This window comes from Gallinula chloropus, assembly GCF_964237585.1.
Source record: "Gallinula chloropus genome assembly, chromosome: 20".
NCBI classification, from domain to species: Eukaryota; Metazoa; Chordata; class Aves; order Gruiformes; family Rallidae; genus Gallinula; species Gallinula chloropus.
This window is the reverse complement of record NC_140105.1, coordinates 7561531-7583015: the sequence shown is the minus strand read 5'-3', so window position 1 is coordinate 7583015 and position 21485 is coordinate 7561531. Positions and strand designations below refer to the sequence as shown.

General features: G+C 58.9%; 1 protein-coding gene across 1 annotated transcript; it reads right to left on the bottom strand.

The window, feature by feature from the left end:
* Positions 1 to 672: 672 nt before the first annotated feature.
* Positions 673 to 17531, bottom strand: ARSG (arylsulfatase G; the record flags this gene model as incomplete). Its single annotated transcript, XM_084273775.1, has 11 exons — positions 673 to 1268; positions 1566 to 1656; positions 4427 to 4547; positions 8700 to 8808; positions 12139 to 12219; positions 12837 to 13027; positions 15472 to 15609; positions 15809 to 15920; positions 16000 to 16047; positions 16847 to 17034; positions 17335 to 17531. 11 exons carry the CDS (start codon positions 17529 to 17531, stop codon positions 934 to 936), a joined length of 1611 nt encoding a protein of 536 aa, XP_084129901.1. The 3' UTR covers positions 673 to 933.
* Between the last annotated feature and the right edge of the window lie 3954 nt (positions 17532 to 21485).

The following is a 21485-nucleotide window of genomic DNA, read 5'->3' as shown; positions in this document are numbered from 1 at the left end:
GGGTGGGGGGAGCTGGTGTGAAGACTGCTACCCACCAAGCCAAGCTTACACAAAGCCACCCAGGGTTTGTCTGGAGAAAGCTCTGGGTGTGTGAATCGGAGCGTGAGACTGGCTCAGAAAACCCTCACACAGCTGCTGAGAAATCCTAGTGGCTTCTGAAGTTCCAGTCGCCCCTTCCAAATTTGCTTCTGCAGCTCCCCAGGCCTCTGCATCTGCCCTACAAGAGCTGTTCCACCCTGGTTGCCTCCCTGGCATTGGGATCGGTGGAACAGCTACCCCGACCCGGCGCTGCACAGCTCTCCCACACAGCTTCTCAAGAAAAGCCATCTCCAGGCACTGGGATGTGTGTCTCAGGGCAGTTACACAAAGCAGCCACAGGCCGACCGGAGCCCCCTGCCTGTGAGGAGGGCAGCACTCGCTGGTCCCTTCCACAGGGGGGTCTCTGCCGTAACCCCCCAAATAAACCTCACTCAACAGGGCAGGTGCTCTGGTTCCCAGAGCATTCACCTCATGCCAGTCAGGAATTTTCTCTCTGCAGCCCCAGACTTCCAGGGTCTTGGCAACTGGAGGGATGTTTGCTCTGTGCCCCATCCTCCTACCAGCAAGGTCAGTTGTAGAGGAAAGCCAAACAGATTTCACAGAGGAATTCTCACCAGAAGCTGCCCCCACAGACGGTAGTTTTAATCCCAGACATGGCTCTTTCTCAACTGAGCCCTACATAAAAAGACCAGCTCCTTCCCCATGCCCAGAGCCACCCCGTACCCTATTCCACAGCAAAGGTGACCCTCATGCAGACCCACAACCAACTCACCTCCCTGTGTCACAGCGACGAGCAGAGAGGACAGCAGCCTCCAGCCGGGTGCCTGCCCACACCAACAGCCCCCTTGGCAGGAACCAGGCTCGGGGGAAGGAGCAACCTGAGGAATCACTTGCTTACAGAAGGAGCCACGTTGCTCTCCTCTCCACACTGCAGTCCGGTGTGGCTGTGTGAGCGCCGGGTGCTTGGCATCGGCAGGCCACGTGCTGCACATCACAGCAAGGTGCTGCGCTCGGGTCTCTGGAGTAATCTGCAACTGAGATGTTGTCCGTTGCGATGTCCTCCAGAGCCTGGGCATAAGCCCTGCTGATTGCGGGCAGCACCGCCTGGTACTCTCTGGATGCCACATCCAAAGGCTCCTGCTCCTGCCTATCACGGTCCAGATTGAAGATGAGAGGTGGCTGGTGATGCTCGGCTGGCCCAATGCTCCCATCGCAAGCCATCGCCCCGCCTAGGGAGAGAAACACACACTGCTGCCTGCCCAGGCACCTCTGTGTTCCTCACCCCTCTGCAATGGCTCAGGCCCACCACATCCCACTTTGGGAACTTGGGTCCCACTGGTACTCTGAGAGTGCTTCCAAAACCAGCAGCCCCATCACACAGACGCAGCGGGGCACACACTTACTCCTCGCTGAGTTTGCTCTTGGTTGAATGAACCTGAGCCTGTTTTGGCTTTGTACCTGCAGAGAACCAAGAGATTCAGGAGCTTTTTACCCAGACTTTATAATCTCTAGCAGGGTGGCAGTACCTGTGGTATAGAACGCCTTGTATTGCGCCAGTCGCAGTGCCTCTATCGCACCGTCCTTCCCAGCTGCCCCACTGTTGGGGTGGAGCAGAACCTGAAAGGAGAACAGAGAAATGCCCGTCAGCCCATGGCAGAGCTGAGACCCACACCCTCCCAGATGAGACCACATCCCACCCATGCACCATTCAGCCACCAGACTCTGAGTGACCAACTGAGTTGTGCTTCCTGAAGGGTGGGCTGACAGCAAAGGGGCACTGGAATAAACAGCATCTTCCTCGTGCCTCCCTGGCCCAGTGTGCAGGACCTCCCCCCTTCCAAATTTACATCCCCAGCGGAGCTCGATGGCAATCAAAGGGATGGGGATGGTGGGGCAGCTTTCCATGGAGCAGGGCAGAGGATTTTGGAGCCGGGACGGACTCAGGCTCTGCCCTGTGCCGACGGGACTCTCATCCCTGTGCTCACAGCTCAGCTCACGGGTACCCAAGGGAGCCGAATCACTGCCTATGGCCAGCAGTGAGCAAAGCAGGGGGTGAGGTCCCAGGTGTGAGGGTAGGGGAGGTGCTGGGACAACACCCCCAGCCTGTCTGCGCTGTGCTAGCGCTCCCTTCCCTAATAACAGCACAGGGAACAGGGGTCAGGAGAGAGGGGAGCGTGGGTCAGGTCCCTTCCTTGCGGTATTTGGGACACTTGATGGGCATGGGATGGCTGCTCTGGCACACGGGGGTGAGAAGACAAGTGAGCTGGACAGTTCAGCGGCGCTGGTCCCGTCAGACAATCTCTGCTGCTGAGCCAATGGCTCCATTGAGGGATGAGTCACTCGAGGTTTCCTCCCTGGGAATCGAGTTTAAAAGTGATTCAAGAAATTTCCACTGTGCTAAAAATGAGAAACATCTGCTGGAGTTGTAGGCAGCTGCAGTGCCAAGTTTAGTAACAGCCTTTGCAGCTGATGAGCGCAGAGATGTCTTAGCAGGTGCCCGGCGCAGAGCCCTGCCCCAGCTCCCAGTGCTGCTGGGCACCCAGAGATGCTGGTCCTGTGCTGCCTGGTCTGGATGCGGCCGCTGCCTTGGAGGAGGAGGAGGAGGAGAAGGGGGGGACAGCTGGTAACTCATCCCAGAAATGCCAGGATTCCGGGCGGGGGGTGATTTCCAAATGCTCTTGGTTTCCTTTTATTGCCCTCCATTGCAGAAACCATCCTCTGGAATTTGGTTTAAAAATCACGTTTTAAGGGGTGGTGGAAGAAATTAAGGGTGTAAAAGTGGGGAGGGGGAGGGTTCAGTGCTGGCCCCACTGCAGGGTCCCCTTGTGCCAACACTCCCCAGTCAGAATAAACCAGCTCCAATGGATAAACCCACAATTCCTCAAGGCCCCACAAAGCCGAAGTACTGGGAACCAAACCAGTTCACCCACATCCAGCCTTAGAGCTTCACTCGCTCTGTTAGTGGCACAGCCAGGATGCTGCCGTCCAGCATTAGGGCTCTTATTCCCCTCCCCTTCTCCCAACCTAAAACTGCCACAGAAACCCCCACACTGAGAAAAAGCCTCTTTAATTGACTGCATAATTAAAGAGCTCATTTTGATAGAGCCCTTTCAAGAGGCATTTCCAGGGCTGGAAGCCTTTTATTGATCCGTGCTTTTGCTATTTTTAATATAAAAAAAGGAAAGGGGGAAATAAAGGCTTTGCTTCCCAGGAAACCAGCACCCAAACTCGGAGCTCTGGGCTGGTTACATAGGGGAGCAGGGAGCTGGCACACACCCCTCTGCCAGTAGGTTCCTGGGAAGAACGTGTCCGTCTGGCACGGGCACCCTGATACCTTCAGGAGGATGTGTTTATTTTCACTGTAAACAGCCCTCGCTGGAAGCAGGACCTTGGCATCGCCCCAGCCCCGTCACAGGCTGTACCAGTGCCGAACACGTGGGCTGGGACGCCAAGCAAGGTTACGCCAGGAGGCCCAGCAAGCCATCGTTCCCAGTAAACCATCGCTCCCAGTAAACCATTGCTCCCAGTAAACGATTTCTCCCAGTAAACCACTGCTCCCAGTAAACCATTTCTCCCAGCAAAACATTGCTCCCAGCAAACCATTGCTCCCAGCAAGCCACCAGTCCCCCCCCTCCCAGTGCCGTGCCTGCAGAAGAGGGTTAATCCTGAGGAGCACACAGAACGCACTGGCCACATCCCACCCACTTCCCTGCTTCATCTCAGGGTTCAGCAGCGGGTTCCATAAATACAGAGCAAATACCAAACCCCTGATGGACACAGAAAGCAACTCCAGGATCCCTGCTGGGAGCTGGCTCCTGGTGCTTGCAGGAGGGTGGACTTTAAAAGCAACACCAGGCTTTATCTGTGGGACTGGTAAAACCATTTTTTGGGTTTTCTTTTCCCCTTCTTTTTCTGTTGGTTCCGCAAAAATCTTGTGCAACCCCAAGAAAAAGACAGGGCCACACAGCTCAGTCTGTTAATTGTGGTTTCCAGGCTTAAATGAGCTGCTGGTGGCTCCCTCTGTACGGATGGAGAGCTGCAGGGTACGGGGTGGGCTGCCCCACATGGGCACCAGTAACGGGCACGTCCCCTGGCCCAGGAGCTAGGCAGAGGGCTGCATTATGTCTTGATCTGGCAAGATAAATAAAGGGAATACGGCTACAGGCAAGGCTTTTCCTTCCCACACCCATGTACCTCCTGCAATTGGGGAGGGGGACAAGCCCAAGCAACCCCCAGCCCTGGCCCAGCACTCAGCTGGCTCCAGCTCTCCTCCTCCCCCTCCCAGGGGTCTGCATGTCCCAGCTCTGAGCCTTTCTGCTCCCCACTTCCTTGTGTCAGCTCGGAGGTGGTGGGAACTGCTGTCAGGAGGGGGATTGCTCTGCCTTACCTTGTGTCCCACATCTGACTGCCCAAAGAGAACTGGGGATACGTCCAAGCCATCGAAGCGCCTGTTCGGGGGGAGCGCAGCCCCAGCCAGGGCCACCAGCGTAGGGAAGATGTCCAGGATGCTGGGGAAAGAGGCAAAAGAGTGAAGCCCCTCTACAGAGGATCCTCCCAACCCCACCACTCCTCACCCAGGGGCACCAGAAGCACCTTGCGGGGTGGGGGGGTTGGCTGCTTCCCAGCACCCATCCCAACTAAAACTGGCTTCAAGCAGCGACTCGGCCCTGGCAAGCCCTCACATCCCACACCTCCCACCCCAGCGCCAGCAGCTTGCCAGGCACCGCGGGCTCAGCCGGGATCTGCCATTCCCAATGCCTGGCAAAGCCCACACACCCAGACAGGGGCACAGTGGGGAGCAGGGCTGCCCCCTCCCACCCTCCCGTCCCCCGCCAGGGACACGTGGGACAGGCAGCAGGTCACCCTCCAGAGAAAGTGCTGGCCCAGGGACTTTTTACGCCAATGACAGCAGATCCCGTCGCCCCAGGAAAATGTGGTCTCGCTTTTGCATGGCGCAGCACGAGCCAGAATGGAACATGAGAGCGGTGCTATTATTTCGTGAGCTCCCACCAAAGCGCCTGTCAGCATTTCCACCGACAGCCTCCCGGGCTGCTCAGGGGCCTCAGCCACAGAGGAGCGCTCAGGGCTCACCCTCGGTCACTTCCCAGTGCAGGGTACGCAGGGAATGAGTGGGTCACCCCATGTCTCTCTGGCTCCGTCTCGCAGCCCCCATGTCAGACCCTCACATCCCACTCCGATGAGGCACAAGCATCCACACACACCTCCCGGCACCACTGTGAGCATCCCTCCTCTGTGACCCCACACCTTTAAAAGGAGCCACCCCACACTGGGGGTGTCCCACAGCCCCAAGGGTACAGTGGGACGTCCGTGTGGCCAAGTGACCCGTCACAGCACTGCCCTCCCCAGGGATGAAGCCATGGCATGGGCGCTGAGGAGCTGGCAGAGCCACCAGCACCAGGCAGCTGCTGGGGTCTCATCCTGCACCCCTCTAGCTGCAAAACCCCCCGTGCTGGCAGCTCAATGCACAGCTGGGGCTGGGAAACTGCCGTACAGGTGGGGGTGGCAAACCACTCAGTCCCCCAACTGAGGGGCACACAGAGTACCGCTGCGGTCCTGTCACTGCGGTCCGGTCACCACAGTCCTGCCACCACATCGCTCCCGCCCGGTGTGTGACAGCGGCTGCGTGAGCGGAGAGAGAAAAGCGCCCGGGGCTCAAGGGCCCCCGGTTCTCCCATTCAACGAGTTTTAATTTAGCTGCTAAGAGACGGAGAGAACAAATAAGAACAAACACTGCTGAGAGGCAGCCCCTGTACCGAGCTCGTGGAGGCAGCCCCAGTGCCCAGGAGAAACAAACCCTGGTTCCCCGCTGTGCCCCAGGCAGGGCACACCCCTGTAGGCACCTTGCTGGGGGCAGCCCAAGCCCACCCGCAGTGGGGCAGAACCCCATCAGTGGACTCCTGGTCCCATGGGTGCTGAGCACCCTCTGGATCTGGACCCCAGCACAGCGCATGCGGATGCTCGTGTGGTTGCACTGAGAGGTCCAGAGCCAGGGGACAGGACCACTGGAAACCAGTACCAAGGAGTGAGGATGATGTGGTTGAGGGCAAAGGTGGTCAGCAAAAGGTGTGAAAAAATGGGATTTTGGTCAAAGATGGTATCAAAGTGAAGGGCCCAGAGCAGGCACATCCTGGGGAAGCTGGGCTTGCAGGGAAGGGGGACGCTGTGCTGCCAACCCCCTGCCCCAGCCAAGAGAGGTGTAAAACCACTCCAGCATCCCACTGCCACCCTGAACATCGGAGGGCTGAGGGACATGCAGCTCCCTGCCTGCACCCTGAGGGACCAAGCTGCCCAGGGCACTGTGTGGGCACCCAGCATCCCCAGCACAGCAGCAGCAGGGAGTGCTGCCCTGCTCCAGCAAGGCCATGGTGCCAGCAGCTGAGCCAGCACTCCCCACACCATGGCCAGCGTGTCCAGACTGCCCAGCCCCACGGCAGCACAGCTGGTGTGCCCAGCCTGCCCAGCCCCACGGCTGTGGCACATCCAGCATCATGATGCAACTCGCTTCTCCTTTGCCACCCCACTGACCTATTTCTTCTCTGCCCCACTTCTCTGGCAGGTTGGGACAGGGAAGTGCAGATACTCGGTGGGCGGCTCCGATGATTAAATATAATTAAGAAAAGCCGACGAGGCAGTTTCCTGCAGACACCAGCGTGCAGGTGCAGGGCCCCAGTGATGCATCAGCATTTCTCTGCTGGCTTCAGCTTCCCTGGCCCCCTGGGCATGTTCACCTCCGCTCGCTCCTCCACTCCCTGTGCTGGGAAGGACATGAAGCCAGGCGATGCCGAGGAGAGGAGAGGTGCAGGCTCTTCTCCCAAAACACTGGCAGCGTTTGTGAAACCATGGGGGCAGAAGGATGCTCGTGCAGGCAGTTAATGCCTGCCCTTCCCAAGCATCCTACCAGCCCGAGGTCCCACAGAGGTCCCACAGAGGTTTCCCAGCCACATCTGCACAGAGATTTCATCCCCTCCCTGGACTCTGCATCAGCCAGGGGTGCAAGTCCTCAGCTGCCCTGTTTCATGAGGGCAGCCAGAAGCTAACCCAGCACACGCTTGTCTTTGGAGGGATGTCCCCAAGAGTGACTCTGGGCAGAGAGAAAAGCTGCCCGCTCCACGGCACTGCAAGTAGTGAGCAGCCCCTGCCCTGCACCCTGCTCTGTCCCCCTGCAGCCCCTCCCTAAAACTTCAGGCTGTGGTTGAGGCCACTGTGGCGTCAACTTTCTGAGCATGTCCCCAAACTGGGGTTTTCTCTTCCTGATGCCATGGCATCACCCTGCGGTACCCGGGCATCACCCTGCAGTACCCAGGCATCACCCTGTGTCAGCAGCTGTGGGGCTGTGTGGGGGGTGCCGGGTGCCGTGTGCGCTGTGACTCCCAGGGAGCCGCAGAGCCCCTTTCGGAGCAGCCGGCACACAGCACACCCCACACCACTGGCTTCCCAGGGTTCCAGCTGTCTGACCTGCCAGACCAGAGCTGGGAAATGCAGGAGATAAAGGTCCTCGAGGAGATAAACGGGATGCCTGGGCTGGCTGCAGGGCTGCAGTATGTAGGGGGGTGAGGACACTGGCGGGACAGGGGGATGGGGATGGGCACGGATCCTGCACCGCCTTGTCCTGGCTGCTCAAGCGGGCGTGGGGTGGCAGCTCTGCCCCATGGCCCAGCTGTCGGCCCATCACCCAGCCACAGAGGGGAAGGGTTAGGAGGTAAAACCAAGGGGTGCTGCGTGTATCCCGTCCCCTTCGCAAGATGTCAGTGCCCCAGCTCATGCCTTCAACCTTCCCCACTCCCCAACTCCCAGAGCTGCCCTCAGGCCATGTAAGGAGCAAGCAGCTCCAGCTTATCTCAGCATCCAGTGCTCCCCAGGGCCTCCCAGTCAGACTGGCTTCCAGCAGCTGGGATACTTGCCCAGCGCCAAGCAAGGCTCCAAGCCCCACCACCCTGAGCTCCACCATGGCCCCACCACTCTCATGTCTACCACAGCCCCACCACCCTGAGTTCCACCATCATGTGCCATCAAAGGCAGGAAAGGCGCCTGGGCACCCCCCAGCCAAGGCTGAACCCCCTGCGCTGCCTTTTGCTACCAAGGAGGGCTGCAAATTGGGGTGCAACTCCTCCCCCCCGCAGCACAGTGTGCCCCAGGGAGGCGAGGGGTGGGCAGGCAGCATCCCTTCCCCTCCGCTCTCGCCGGAAACAGCAAAAGTCACTCGCTACCTCCCAGCCCGGCCGCATCCTGTGCTGACTGCAAGCGCCATTTCTCCGGCCAGCCTTCCCCACAACCGCACCCTCCTCCACATAAAGCCATTCACAAACCACAAAGCCTAAGCCAGCTTCTCGGGGGAGAGAGAGAACATCGTCAGCTTTTAATTACCAGGAGGCACCCGGCCGCCGCGGCCAGGAGGCACACGGAGCCCGGCGGCTGCTAACGCCAAGCCACCAGCTCCACAAAAAGCCCTTTCAGCTCCTCTCTGCCCGAGCATTAAGTCTGAGGGGCTTGGGGGAGGACAGAAGTACGGTGTTTGGCACCAGGAGGGTGATAACCAGTGTGCTGCCAAAATCCCCATCACTACCCGGGTCCCAGTGTCCTTCCAAACTGGGACTGAGGGGCTGTCCCGCTCCCCAGGGGAGATCTGGCTGGGCTCCTACCTGAGCAGAGCGTGGCTGGTCCGGTTGGCAGGGATGTGGCCGGGCCAGTACGCCAACGCTGGGACCCGGTGCCCCCCTTCCCAGGTCGTTTGCTTCACTGAGCTCCCGCCTGCAAGAGAAAAGGGCAGCGCTCAGCATCCCACTGCCAGGAGCTCTGCATTGATGGGATAAACTCCTGAGTCTGGAGCTGCACTGGGAAAGGGGCCACTGGGAAGTAAAGATGATCCCAAAGGAAGGGGGTTTCACTGAAGATGGAGATGGGTTAGGGAGTTTCAGGAGTTTTTAAAAAGAGAGAGGGAAAGGGGGTGGGGGGGAATGGGGTGCAGTTTGGGGCTGCTTTGTGTTTCTCCTGCACTCCGGTGAGGGATGAGAAACACCCAACAGCTAGAGCTGCCACGTTTCCATCTGCTTTTGATGTTGGGCAAGAGCAGGGAGCAGGTGGGAGATGCAGGAATGTACACGGATGGGGCTGCTGCCCTCCCCATAGACAGTCACCCAGCATGGACAGCCACCCAGCCCACCAGATACCCACATCGTTAAACACCCAGCCCACTGATAACCCTCCTGACAGCTAATTAACCCATTAAGCTGTGTCCCTGGCATCACCCAAAACACTCCTGCTCTGCCCCAGAGTTTGGGATGTATGGTGTGGGAAAGCTGCTGGGTCCCTTCCTCCACCTGGGATGCTGAGCACTGAAAAGGAGATGCTGAGCATCAAAATGGGGGTGCTGAGTGCCAAAATGGGTGGGAGGGTGTCAGAAAGCCTCTGCTTTGGCCATAGCCCAAAGGGCCCCAGGCAGCTGCAGGGGGGGGGGAAGGGGCTGGGAATGGGGCAAACAGAAAATCCCAGCCCGATTCACGGAGCAAACTTCCCAGGCGCAGCCTTTGTCCTCCTGCCTTTCAGCGTGCGCATGGCAACGGCGCTCACCCAAAGCCATTTCCTCCGGGCACAGCCAAGAGAGAGGTGACATCCCCGCGGTGGCACGGCCACCCCAACGCTCCTCCGTGCCCCAGCACCGGTCCCCATCCCAGCCCGGCTGCTCCGGGAGTCACTGCCCCATGCTCCAGGCATTCCCAAGCGATGCCACCATACCCACCCCCCCATGGAGACACGTAAGGTGACAGTGAAATGAGGAATAGTCCAGGGAAAAGGATTCTGACCCCTCTGCCCATCCTGCCAGCACGGGCCAGGCACATCCCTGATCTCTCCCACCCGTTGGTGTTTCCCCACCATGAACATCTCCTGGGACACAGCCAGCCCTGGGATCTGCCGTGGCTGTGGGACACCTGACCGTGCTCCCAGCACGCATCACAGCATAAGCAAGGCACCTCCTCTGCCTTCAGACACCCTAGGGAATCATGGCAATTACAGTAATTAATATCAATCCCCATCTCTGCACGTGCGTTGGATACCTTGTCCTCCCAACGAGGCAATGGCATTCCAAGAGCTTTGCCATGAGCAGCCCAGGATCTCCAGGACATCAGAACATTAGGATGCTGGAGCTCTCGTTAACACTTTGGGTAGTAAACAGGGGTGGAAACACCCCAAGCCCAACCAGGGATTTCCCCCATGCTGCAGGGACTGTGGAGCCCACAGCTTTCTGGGAAAGCTGAACTGAGCATCCCTGTACTGAGAGGGAATCCTTGGTCCCAATCCCACTGTGCACAGCAGGACCCTGGCACAGGGACACCAGGTCTGGAGCCTCCCAAACCTGTTGCAAAACCTGCCCAGTGTCACACCCCTGCAACGTCCATCCCCATCCCAGCACCCCTTTACTGGGATCTTGGTGCCAAAGCAGGAGACAGGCTTTTGGGGTGGGCTGGGGGCTGCAGGAACCTCCCTGAGCAGAGAAGGGAAGGCACACACATGGATGTGCTGCTCTCTGTCAGGGAGGAGCAACCCCAGCGAACACCCAACATCAACGGAAAACACCCCTGGAATTTGGGTTGGACCCTACAAGGAAACACCAAGCTATGCAACACCTATAGAGCCCCCAGCAGCCCAGCCTTCCCTGGAAAAGGGATTTTTCTGGATGAGGGATGGAAAGACACTCCCAGGATGGAATGGCTGAGCATCCCACCACCCAGCACTGAGCAGCCCGTCCTTTCCTGCCCTCCCACTTCTCAAAGGGCGTTTTCTGGATGAGGGATGATACACCCAGGATGGGATGGCTGAGCATCCCACACACCCAGCACCAAGCAGCCCATCCTTCCCTGCCCTCCCGCTCCTCAAAGGGCTTTTTCTGGATGAGCGACAGGAGGATACCCCCAGGATGAGATAGCCAAGCATCCTGCTCACCCAGCCCACACTGGGGCAGGTGTTGGCAGAGGACAGTAACACCGGGCTGCCTTTCCAAACATCCCTGCAAGAGCCAGCTGAGGGATTTCGGAAGCCATCCTTCCCAGTGGCACTTACAGCCAGCTCCTAGAGCCCTGCCAGCCCGACCTCCTCCCCAGCCTCCCACCACAGCCAGTGCTCGCTCCAGGGGTTTTTGCCGGGCAGTGAGGGGCTGGAAAGGGGACGTGTTTTCCCAGCTTTGTTCCTGAACTGCCTGTACCATCTGCTCCGGCTTGTGACTCGCGGTTGCTCAAGAGCAGCCCAGGCCGTCAGCAGGGTTTGTTTACTAAAAAAACAAACAAATACAATAAATTAAGCTCACGATTTCATCCCCAGGGCCAGCCAAAGGAAGGGCTCTGGGAAAGGGGAAGGAAGGCAAGCCAGTACGGAGGGTAGTGTTTGCCCAGGGAAGTGGCTACGGTTGCACGGCCCGGGTGTCAGGAAGCAGAGGAGGAAAGAGGTGCCGGCCGTGGCCTCTCCAGCACCGCTCCTGACCCTGAGCAGAGAGGGGAACTGAGCCCAGCACGCACTGACACTGCGTAACACGAGCAGAAGTGGGAAACGCCTGACTCATGCGTGCTTCTGGCTGAAAGGAACCCACCGAGCAGATGGCTTGGCCGGAAAAGGAGGAAAGGCAGGGGAAAAAAAAAAACCCAACCCAACAAAACCCAACCAAACAGCAGAGAGAAGGAAAAAGAAAAGCAAAGACTGGTGGGGCTGGGATGGGGGGATCGCTGCTGGTGGGGGGATGGGGGCTGTGAGACGTTGATGGAGCCAATGGACCTGGCACTGGGGTGGTGAGAGCATCCGGCTGCAAAGCCAGGGGCTGCTCATGTGGAGCTCCAGGGTAACAGGGACTGGGGGGGGCACAGACAAGCCTACCCCACAACACCAGTTTTAGGGGGAAATTTGCCTGCTTGAAAGACAAAAATTATGCTGGGGGGTACCCAAGGTACCTCAGCATGGGGTGGCAGCCAGCAGAAAGGCGGGGGAGTTATGAAACATTCCATGTGTCCCCATCAATGGGCAATGAAGGGCTTTGTGGAGCACCCCCCACCACATCCCCAGGGACAGGGAGCCCTCCCCACGCTGCCAGGTTACCTCGCTGCCTCTGCCAGGCCCCCACGAATGGTCCTGGGCATCCAGCCAGCTCACATTTCTGTGCCCATGGGCCGTTGTCACCTGCAAGAGAGAGAAACGTCCCTGTGAGCCACATCAGGGCTGGGGTGCTTTGGGAGGCACCTCCACAACTGGGGGGTCAAAGCAAGGGAGGACAAGTGACCCCCTCCATCCCTCCTTCCCACCCCTCTGATGCTTTTCCACACCAGCAGGAGCAGTGGGTTGGGTTGTTTTTGGTGGGAGAAGTTTATTTTCCAGGGCTGCCCAAGAGCCGGGTGAGGGGCTGGAACAGGGCTGGGGCGCGGGGTGGGGACGGCTGCCACCAGCTTCGGGTGTTAATGAGCAGTGGAGCTGTTCCTGTCGTCAGGCATCCTCATTAGGGAGGCTGCTCAGCCAGAGCGGATTTGGGCTTCTTAATGAGTGAGGATTTGTGGTTTAATTAAGCCGGCCTTGCCAGTTCAGGCCGGTGGCCAAAGCGGGGGTGGCGGGGTGGGCACCCAGCTGAGCAGCCACAGCAGCCCGGGACCCCCGTCCCCATGATGTGACAGCGCTGGGCAGCTGCTGGCAGCTCCTTGTCCACAGAGAAGCTGGGAGCATCCAGTGCAGAGCACAAAGAGGGGGTGTGCTCCCCTCTATCCCCCACCCAAGCACAGGGATGCCGGTTTGCTTCCCAGCCGTACCTGTGAACCACAGGAGCGTGTTGCCCTTCCCGTGGCTGTCGCTGACCTGCTTTATCCGTCCCACCAGAGCATCCATCTCACTCAGGGCAGCTCCGTAGATGCCCCTGCCCGAGGTGGGGGGCAGTGGGGGCACCAGCGGGACATGCATATGGGCCAGCGCCAGGTAGAGGAAGAAGGGGCGTCCGCTGTCACTGCATGGGGAAGAGGGGGAGCACATTCAGTTGGGTCAGGGAAGGGGGCAGCTGGAAGTCTCCAGGGTGGGGACACAGAGGGGTGGCCCTTCCCTTCTGAGCCTCCCCAGCCAGCCTGCTGCTGCTGCAACGCCCAGAGGAAACCCTCCAGGCATCTTCCTCCCTTGCAGGGGGATGCTTGGCCCCTCTGGCTCCTGCCTAAGCCTCTTCCCATTGCCCACTGTCTTCCCGTTTGAGACGGGCTTGCCCCTTCCTCCATCTCCTGGTGTCCCACAGCCACCTCCTTCCCCTCACTCATGGGTCCCATTCTGGTCCCTTCTCCCCACCCCAACAAGTGCTCATGCCCTGATGGGGACTTCAGCTGAGGATGAGGAGCAGAAGGACATCCGTCCGACCCCAAGCGACACCTCGGTGCTGCCGAGCAGCCCCAGACAAGGAGTGCGGCACGTTCGCTCGCCATGCTTCGCCCTGTTGCCTGTTTGCTCTCCAATCATTGGAGGACATGTCCTGTTTTCTTGTTTACAGCTATATTTATCTCCTCCGACGCGGCCCGCTCTTCCTCAGGGATCTCTGAAGGGAAGGGTGGGATGGTGAGCGGTGGGGAGGAGCCGGATCCCAGGGACGTGCCCCAGCCCGCGCACGCGCCCAGCTCCGGCCACCCGGTCGCTGCCTCCAGAAATGGCTCAGGGCCCCTCCGACGTGCGGTTCAGCACTTCCTTCCTCTGCCTGTCACCCACCTGGGGATGGAAAATGAGCAAATCCCTCCCAAACTGGAGCTGTCGCATCCTTCCCCAGCAGTGCTGGAGCCCCACGAAGGGCTGCGCTCCCAGCCCCTGCCAAATGCTGACGCGCCCCTTGCGTAGCATCTTTCCCCTTCGGATGCCAGAGATGCTGGAGTAGGGGAAAGATGCTTCCCCCCTGGCTCACATCCCACCTGGCAGCGGTGGAGAGCAGCCTGGAGGTGGCACCCAGGTGGACTCATGGCCACGGTGCTCAGTTTTAGAATTCTCTGGAAACCTGAGTGGAGGTTTAATCCATAACTGAGGACAAACGCCCCTGACTTTTGCTCACATGTTCACAGCATTCCAAGCAGAGCTGAGTCTCGCTGCCTCCCATCACTCACCCTTGACACAACTGGTTAAATAACCACCAAAGGGACAAATCTGGTGTTCCAGGAAAACTGGAATGAGCCACACAGGAGGTGAGAGGAGCCAGGCACCTGCTTGATCCCATCCTCAGGAATGCAGATAACCCCAAATGCCACTGGGAGTTTAAAGGTTTCTCCCATTACCCTGGAGTTTGAGTGATGCTTTCCCAGCTTCCCAACGGCTCCACAGCCCAGGACTTTGTGCAGGAGGAGGGATCGCTGCTGCCCTTAACCTGGCCCTCATGTACCCTCCAGCCCCCTCATGGGCACACAGCCTGACTGCATCCTGGCCGCAGGGCTGGGCCACACCCCAGCCAATTCTTGGTACTCAAAGGGGATAAACCATAGGGAGTGTGCATGTGGAACCATCCCGGGGTTATAACGAGCCGTTTCCTTACCCAGCCCTTCGTTTCCCCCCCCCATTACACAAACTGCTCCCCAAGCACACCCGCAGGCCCCACCGGTGTGGCCCTTCCCCAGCTCTGAGTTATCCCTGGATGCAGGCACAGGATGGACTCTGGTACGGGATGGGCCCCAGTACGGGATGGGCTTGGGCATGGGATGGGCTCGGGCATGGGATGGGCCCTGGCACGGCTGCCCCGCAGCTCTTCCCCTCTGCAGGGAGGCGTTTTGCAAAGTCACAGCTCATAATCCACTGCTAATAGGGATTAAAATGATGCAACTCGTCAGCAGAGCTTCAGGGTCGTGGTCCCGGAGGAGCCGCTCTGCTCCTTGCCAAGAGGATGCCAGGCTCCCTGTGCCCACCCTGAAGGCTTCCAGAGCACTATGTCCCCAAAACGGAGCAAACCCCAGGTACAGGGTAGGTTCAGACACGTTCAGCACCTGTTCCCGCACCCCCACCAGCTTTCCCCCTCCCCGGGCTCCCCACAGCCCGGCAGAGCCACCTCACAGACAGAGGGATGAAGGACAGAGGGGTGGTTGCTCTTCACCCCCTCCCTGTTGTCCCCATTGGCTGGGGTCTTGCTGCTTGTTTCCCCCAGGACAGAGGCACAGCTCAGCTCAGGCTTTGCCCTCCCTTGTAAACAGTGGCTTCAACAACACATGATCCCTTCAGAGGAGACACGTCCCAGGGCTCCCACAGCAAGCCCAGCAGGAACCTCAATGGCTTCCACCTCCTCGGCTGGAAACCGAGTCATAGAGGCCCCAGATTTGCCCTCCAAGAACCACAGGGCAACACCTGTTCCGCCCCCCTCCCACCCCAGCACCCCACCGACACGATGCAGAAGACATCTGGGGTGACTCATGAGCTCTCCCTGTGAAGGGGACAGCAACTCACCTTGCCCGCTGGATGAACCGTGCCGCCTCCTCCGCGTAGCGCGCTGCCAGGCTGCTCAGGTTGACGGGCTGTTGGACGATGGTGACGTTCTCGAAGAGAGGAAGGGCCACCTCTGTGTAGCAGCCCTTTCGTGCCACCCTGTTGGGAAGAAGCCACCCCACGTCTGTCACCAGAGCGGGGACTGACCCGCCTCCACGACCTGCACCCTGCTGCAGGGGACAAAACGGGGGGATAAGGGGAGGGGACCACAGCGAAGGGCAGCTCTCAGGGCTGGGAACACCAGTACAAAACCCCACCTCCCAGTGCCAGCTACTGAACCCCCTGCGCATCCCCATACCTGGCAGCTGCGCCGTGCCACGGGCAGGGCGGGCAGGGTGGGTGGTTGTAGCCAGGGGTGTCCGTGCAGCCCATGTCGTTGCTGTAGGGGATCCCAAAGTAATAGTCGAAGCCTGTGGAACAAGGGAGGGTGTTGGTGGGGACCAGGTGACCACGGGATGCTTGGCTGGTCCCTGCCGGCGCAGTCCTTACCACGGAAGCTGGGGTGATGGTGGCCATGGTGTCCCAGGTGCCACTTGCCTGTGTGGAAGCCACAAAACACCATGTCAGAGGCGCAGGCAGCTCTGCTCTCTGCCAGCCATCACCCACGAGGTGCCTGAGGCGCTGGGGGCTTTCATCTGCAACAGCAAAGCTCCTCGGGTGCGCTGCGGGCGGGCCCAGAGTGCCTTTTTTGGCAGAAACTCAGAAAAAATACATAAGGTATCTCATGGCTGTGCAAACCAACTGCTTCCAGCCTTACAAGGCTCTTTCATGCACTGGCCTTCAGAGAAGATGACTTTCTAACCCCTCCCAACCAACCACCTCCATCCTCTGACCCCTCTGGCACAAGCTTGCTCCCACCAAACGCTACAATCCAAGATGGAGAACTCCAAAAACTAAGGGGGAAAGGAGAAACCAAGGGCTTTTCTATGCAAAGGCAACAGGAGCTGAGGGTGCAATGGGCTCACAAACAGCTGGGGCTGTCGGGGGGACCCACAGGGGCCAGCAGTGCCAACTGCACCAGCACCAGTGGCATCCCCGGTTTGCCAAAGGAAACCCGTCACGGTCCATGTGAGGTGGAGCAGTCAGAGCTTAAGGGGAGAACTGGGCTGTGCCTGCACTTCAGGCAGTTCCACACACTGGGAAAGGAGGATTTTTAAAGTTTGGGATTGGAAAACCCAGGGGAACGTGCAAAACCTCTTCCATGTGGCCCTGCAGACTTTAATCACCAGTGTTTCACCTCACTACCTGCTGCACCTCTTCCCCACGGGCACCTTTATCATGTGTCCCCCATCCCATCTCCTGCCCCCGGGTACCCCCTCGGCATGGTGCGTGTTACCTATAGCCCCGGTGCTGTACCCAGCCTCCTGCAGGACCTCAGCCAGGGTGGTCTCATTCATGGGGAGGCCGCCCACCGAGGTGACAGCGAAGTTGTGGGTCACCCCGTTGCGTGCGCCGAGACGCCCTGTGAGCAGGGAGGCACGGGATGGGGAGCAAGTGGAGGCAGCAGAGTGAAAATCCACAAACCTGGAAAATGAAAAGGACCCTGTCACTCACAAGCCCCCCACATGGTCTAACACAGCCCCATCCCTCCCTGCCCCCCAGCACACACCCACCCTCTGCCCTAGGGATGAGGGTCTGGAGCGGGGAATGAAGCACGTCGGTCCCAGTGGGGAGGGATGAAGCTGCACCCCGAGGTGCTGGGCTCTGGACACACTCCTCATGCACCCAAAACCATGTCAGTGAAACCCCCTTCACCCGCTGGTCCCTGCAGGAGTGAAACCAGGGATGCTTGGCAAGGGCCAGGGACGTGGGAACAGACCTTACCTTGTCCCTGCAGCTGCCAACTCATCCAAATTCGGGGTCTCCTTTGTCTCTGCCCAGTTGGCCCCAAGGTCCCCCCAACCCACATCATCTGCCAAGATGACGATGAAGTTGGGCTGCTTGCACGCTGCTCGGGGGGCTGAGAGCCCCGCCAGCGCCACGGCGAGCACCAGCACCGCCCGTGGGGAGGGGGTCCCCATGGTGTCCCCTCCCACCCTCGCCGGGCCACCGGTGGCTTTGCCTTCCCCAAGCTCTCAGCGCTGGGTCCCCGTGGGTGCAGCCGAGCTCTCCCGAAGCCTTTGCAGTGATGGGAATGTCCCCTCCTCAGCAGCTCTGGGCCAGGGACGGGAGGTCTGGGCTCCCTCCCTTGGCTGTGGCGACGTCCCCTCCGGCTCCTCTCACACCCAGGCACGGCCGCTGTTCCTGCAGTCGACGCCAGTCGCGGAGTTATTCTTAGAAGTCAAAACCCACCCTTTGAAGTCACTGTCACCCTATTTTTCACTTCCTTCCTTCCTTCCTTCCTTCCTGGTAAACATCTAATCAGATGTGGAGCTGAAGAGGCGTTTTCACCCCGAAACGGGGGGGAAGCAGCAGGAGCTCCTCTCCCCTCGCTGCACCGAGGGGTCTTTGGATCTGACAAACGACCCCTTCCCTGCAGAGCTGCTCTGCTGAGGTGCTGGGTAAGTTACTCCAGGTGGATAAACAACTGCTGGGCGGCTGTCAGTCCATCCATCATCTTGCACGGCTGCAGCATCCCCTGTGCAAAGGAGAAAAGACGCAATCAGGACCCGCCAGACCCCTCCTGCACCATGGCCTGGGGCAGAACGGACGAGACTTCACCTTTCAAATTGTAGTTTGTGTTTTCCAGCTCAACTGGGAAGGACTGGAAACATCAACCACCCCCTTCCCGCGCCCATTGCTGCAGCTGGGATGGGTCCCGTGGCACTGACATCCCTGGGGAGCAGCGCTGCTCCCTCCCAGCTTGCCAAAGACCCTTGCTGGGATGGTGTGGGGACCTGTGCCTGGGTGGGCATTGCCAGGGGACCCGTGGGACCCAGCCAGGACCAGCACTGTGGCAGATGTCCCCAGTTGGTACCAGCAGCCTTGGGAACAAGCCATGGAGGACACAGCTGCCATGGGACAGCCAACAAGGGCAAGCAGGGCAATATCCACACAGCCAAGCCAGGAGGAATACTGGGAAGCAAAAAGAGGAAAAAGTGACAGGAGGAGGCAGGAGGGGGAATACAACCAGAACCATCCTTAGGCCAAGAGGTTTGTAGCTGGCAAAGCAAGTTATTCCCAGGTTTCACTGTTCCCATCTTAAAAGCTATGGGCTGTCGCTCTGATGAGCATCTTCAGGGCTGTTGACGTAGCACTGCAGTGAGCAGGGATGTGGATCCATCCATAATTCATACCCCAGAGCATCAATTTATAAACATCCATCCAAGGGCCTGGAAGCTCTCGGTACATTAATTAACGGTGTGGGATGTGGTGGGCTGGGCTGTGGGAGAGGCTGGATGCCTCTGCCCAAACAAAGCACACCAGCCCCCGGCTCCCGTTCTGCGCCCCAACTGCAACCCTGAACCTCAAACAGCAAGAAGAACCCAGCTGAGGTATCAGGACACTTCTTGTGGCAGCAAAGTGACTTTTGTTTTCCCATTAAAAAACTCCCTTTCCAACTTCTTTGGAAAGATTTTGGTGTTTCTTTGGGAAGGGGCTTGAAAGGAGCATCCTGCTCCAGTCCAGCACCCCCGTGAGGGAGCTGAGCCTGGTTGGACTGAGAAAAACAAGGACTTGAGCCACTAACTTCATAGGAGCAGCATGGATTAACTCAGGAGCATCCCAGGGTGACCTCAGTCCCCTGTCCGGGGATGGAGCAGGCAATGGCCCAGCACTGGAACTGGTTTTAAGGGAGAGATAAAGGGCCAAAGTTCAGCTGAGCCCCATGTAACCATTCCAGCTGAGCCATGCCTAGGGCGAGTGGTGCTCACACCACCAAATTCTCCCCTCCAGCCCCTCCGCTGGTGTCCAGCAGTTCCCGGGCCCCTTCTCCAGGCTGAGTGTGGTCTCCATGCTGAGCCTCAGCCTCTCTGAGCATCCATCCTCCATGCAGCACCATGCCAGACCCCATCCTATCCCCAGGAGGTAGAGGGTCCTGTACCACTCACTAGAAACCCCCCGATGACACCTACAGCCACCCAGGAAAACGGAGTAAAACCCAGGGGAGCAGAGCCCACCTTCACCCCTTTGTGGGGAGCATCCCTGAGATGAACCCTGCTCTCCACCAAGCCACAACTTGTGCTTCAGCAGCATCTCCCTTGGCCCCCAGCTGCGCTCCAGCCAGAGGCAGCAGAGCCGAGGGACCATCCGATTGTGAAACAAAGCCAGAAAGAATTAGAAAAAAAAGTGACTCAGAGATCTCCCCAGAGCAGGAACGGAGCTGTGGTGGCATCTCACCGTGTCAGACAGGAAATGCTGCACTGGTGGCTGCAGCTCACTGAGCAACCAAGGAAAAAAATCGCACCCAACACCTTGGGATTCCCGGCACCAGCACCACGCTCCCCCCACACAGGGCGCCCGGCTGGGATCGCTCGGGTGGGACACTGAGCTCCTGGGCACCACAGCACCCACCTTGTACAGAATTAAAATCAGTAAAGTGCATTTTTGCAAGCCAGGGGAGGCAGTTGCCAGAAAGACTGGAAACCAGATAAACCAGTTCAAAAAAGCCCCAACCAGTGCTGCTCAGGACACCCCAAGGCGGCTGGCTCCAGGGCTCAGGGGGGGAGATGCCACCACTGAGCAGCCAGGGTTGGGTCACCGGGTGCTGGAAGTATCTGTGTATTTATTACTCATTAACCAGAAGTTTAGGAATCGGGGCCAGCACAATCCCTGTCACATTTTTCACATTCTTCCCCATTTTCACGCCTGCCCGGAGAGCAGAGCAGCAGCCAGAGCCCAGGGAAACCTGCCGCCCTCTGAAGCACGTCCCCAGCCAGCACGCAGGGCTCGCACGCCACCCCAGGCTCTGATCTCCAGCCCAAACTCGCACAGGCAGACCTGTTCTCCTGCCAAAAGCCCCGGCAGGCATCCCCATCCCAGCTGCGGGGAGATAAGGACACAGCAGGGAATGAGAAATTCAAACTGGAGTGGGCTCAGGATAACGCCCCGGGGGCTCCCAGCTTCACCCCTCACATCAGGAGTTAGGAGTTAGGGAAACTGAGGCAGGCAAGCAGAAGCAATCGCTCAAGCTGTGTGCCAACCCCACAGCATAGGGATGTGCCCCCATGGCATGGACCCTGACCCCATGGGGGAATGCCACAGCCGGGAGGGGATGGACAGGGGCACATCCCAGCAGGGACAGCCAGGCTTTCAGGGGAGAGGGGGGAAAAAAACCCAACCCATGGTTTGTTTGCCAGTTAAACCTCAGCCAGATTTTACTTTTGATTCGAGCACCCCAAAAGGCAGCAGGTGCCTTGTGAGGAGTTCATCCATGGGTCAGAAGGTGCACGACCCTGTCAGGCCTCCTCGGTGCCGGCATGTCTACCAGCAAAGCCCCATTCCTGGTACAACTGTCCTGACAATGCTCTGAACAGAGTCAAGACCTTATTCCAGGAAAAGGTTTCCTACTGGAATAGTTTATACCAGTTCCCCAGCAGAACAAGCAGCACGGAGGAAAACATACTTCTGCAGATCTGCTCGGATTCCTGCCAGTTCCTGAGACAGGAGAATGTTTTTCACCCATATAACTGCTCAGTCTTTCAGAGCAAACATTACACATGCTGAGCAGGGCTGGGTGAACCCCAGCAGAATAAATGAACTGGAAGTCCCTGACCCATCCGGTGGCGGGGAGCGGGGGCCCATGTTCCCTTTCCCTTGCAGCCCGCCCTGTCTCCCAGCTCCTGGCTGATTTATGCCCACTGCTCTCCTTCACGATGGGTTCCAGAGCCCAGAGGAGCACAAGTCCCCAGGAACACAGAGAAGCACATCCCAGTGCAAGCAGCTGCTGGGCACGGGACAGACCCGCGTTGGATGTGCTGGGGCAAAGCATCCCGGCAGGATGCAGCCCTCCCCGAGGCCGGGCTGTGGCAGGGGAAATCCCCTCAAAGTGGGTTAACAACATGGGAAAAGCATCCCAGCTGCGAAGATTGCTCCCG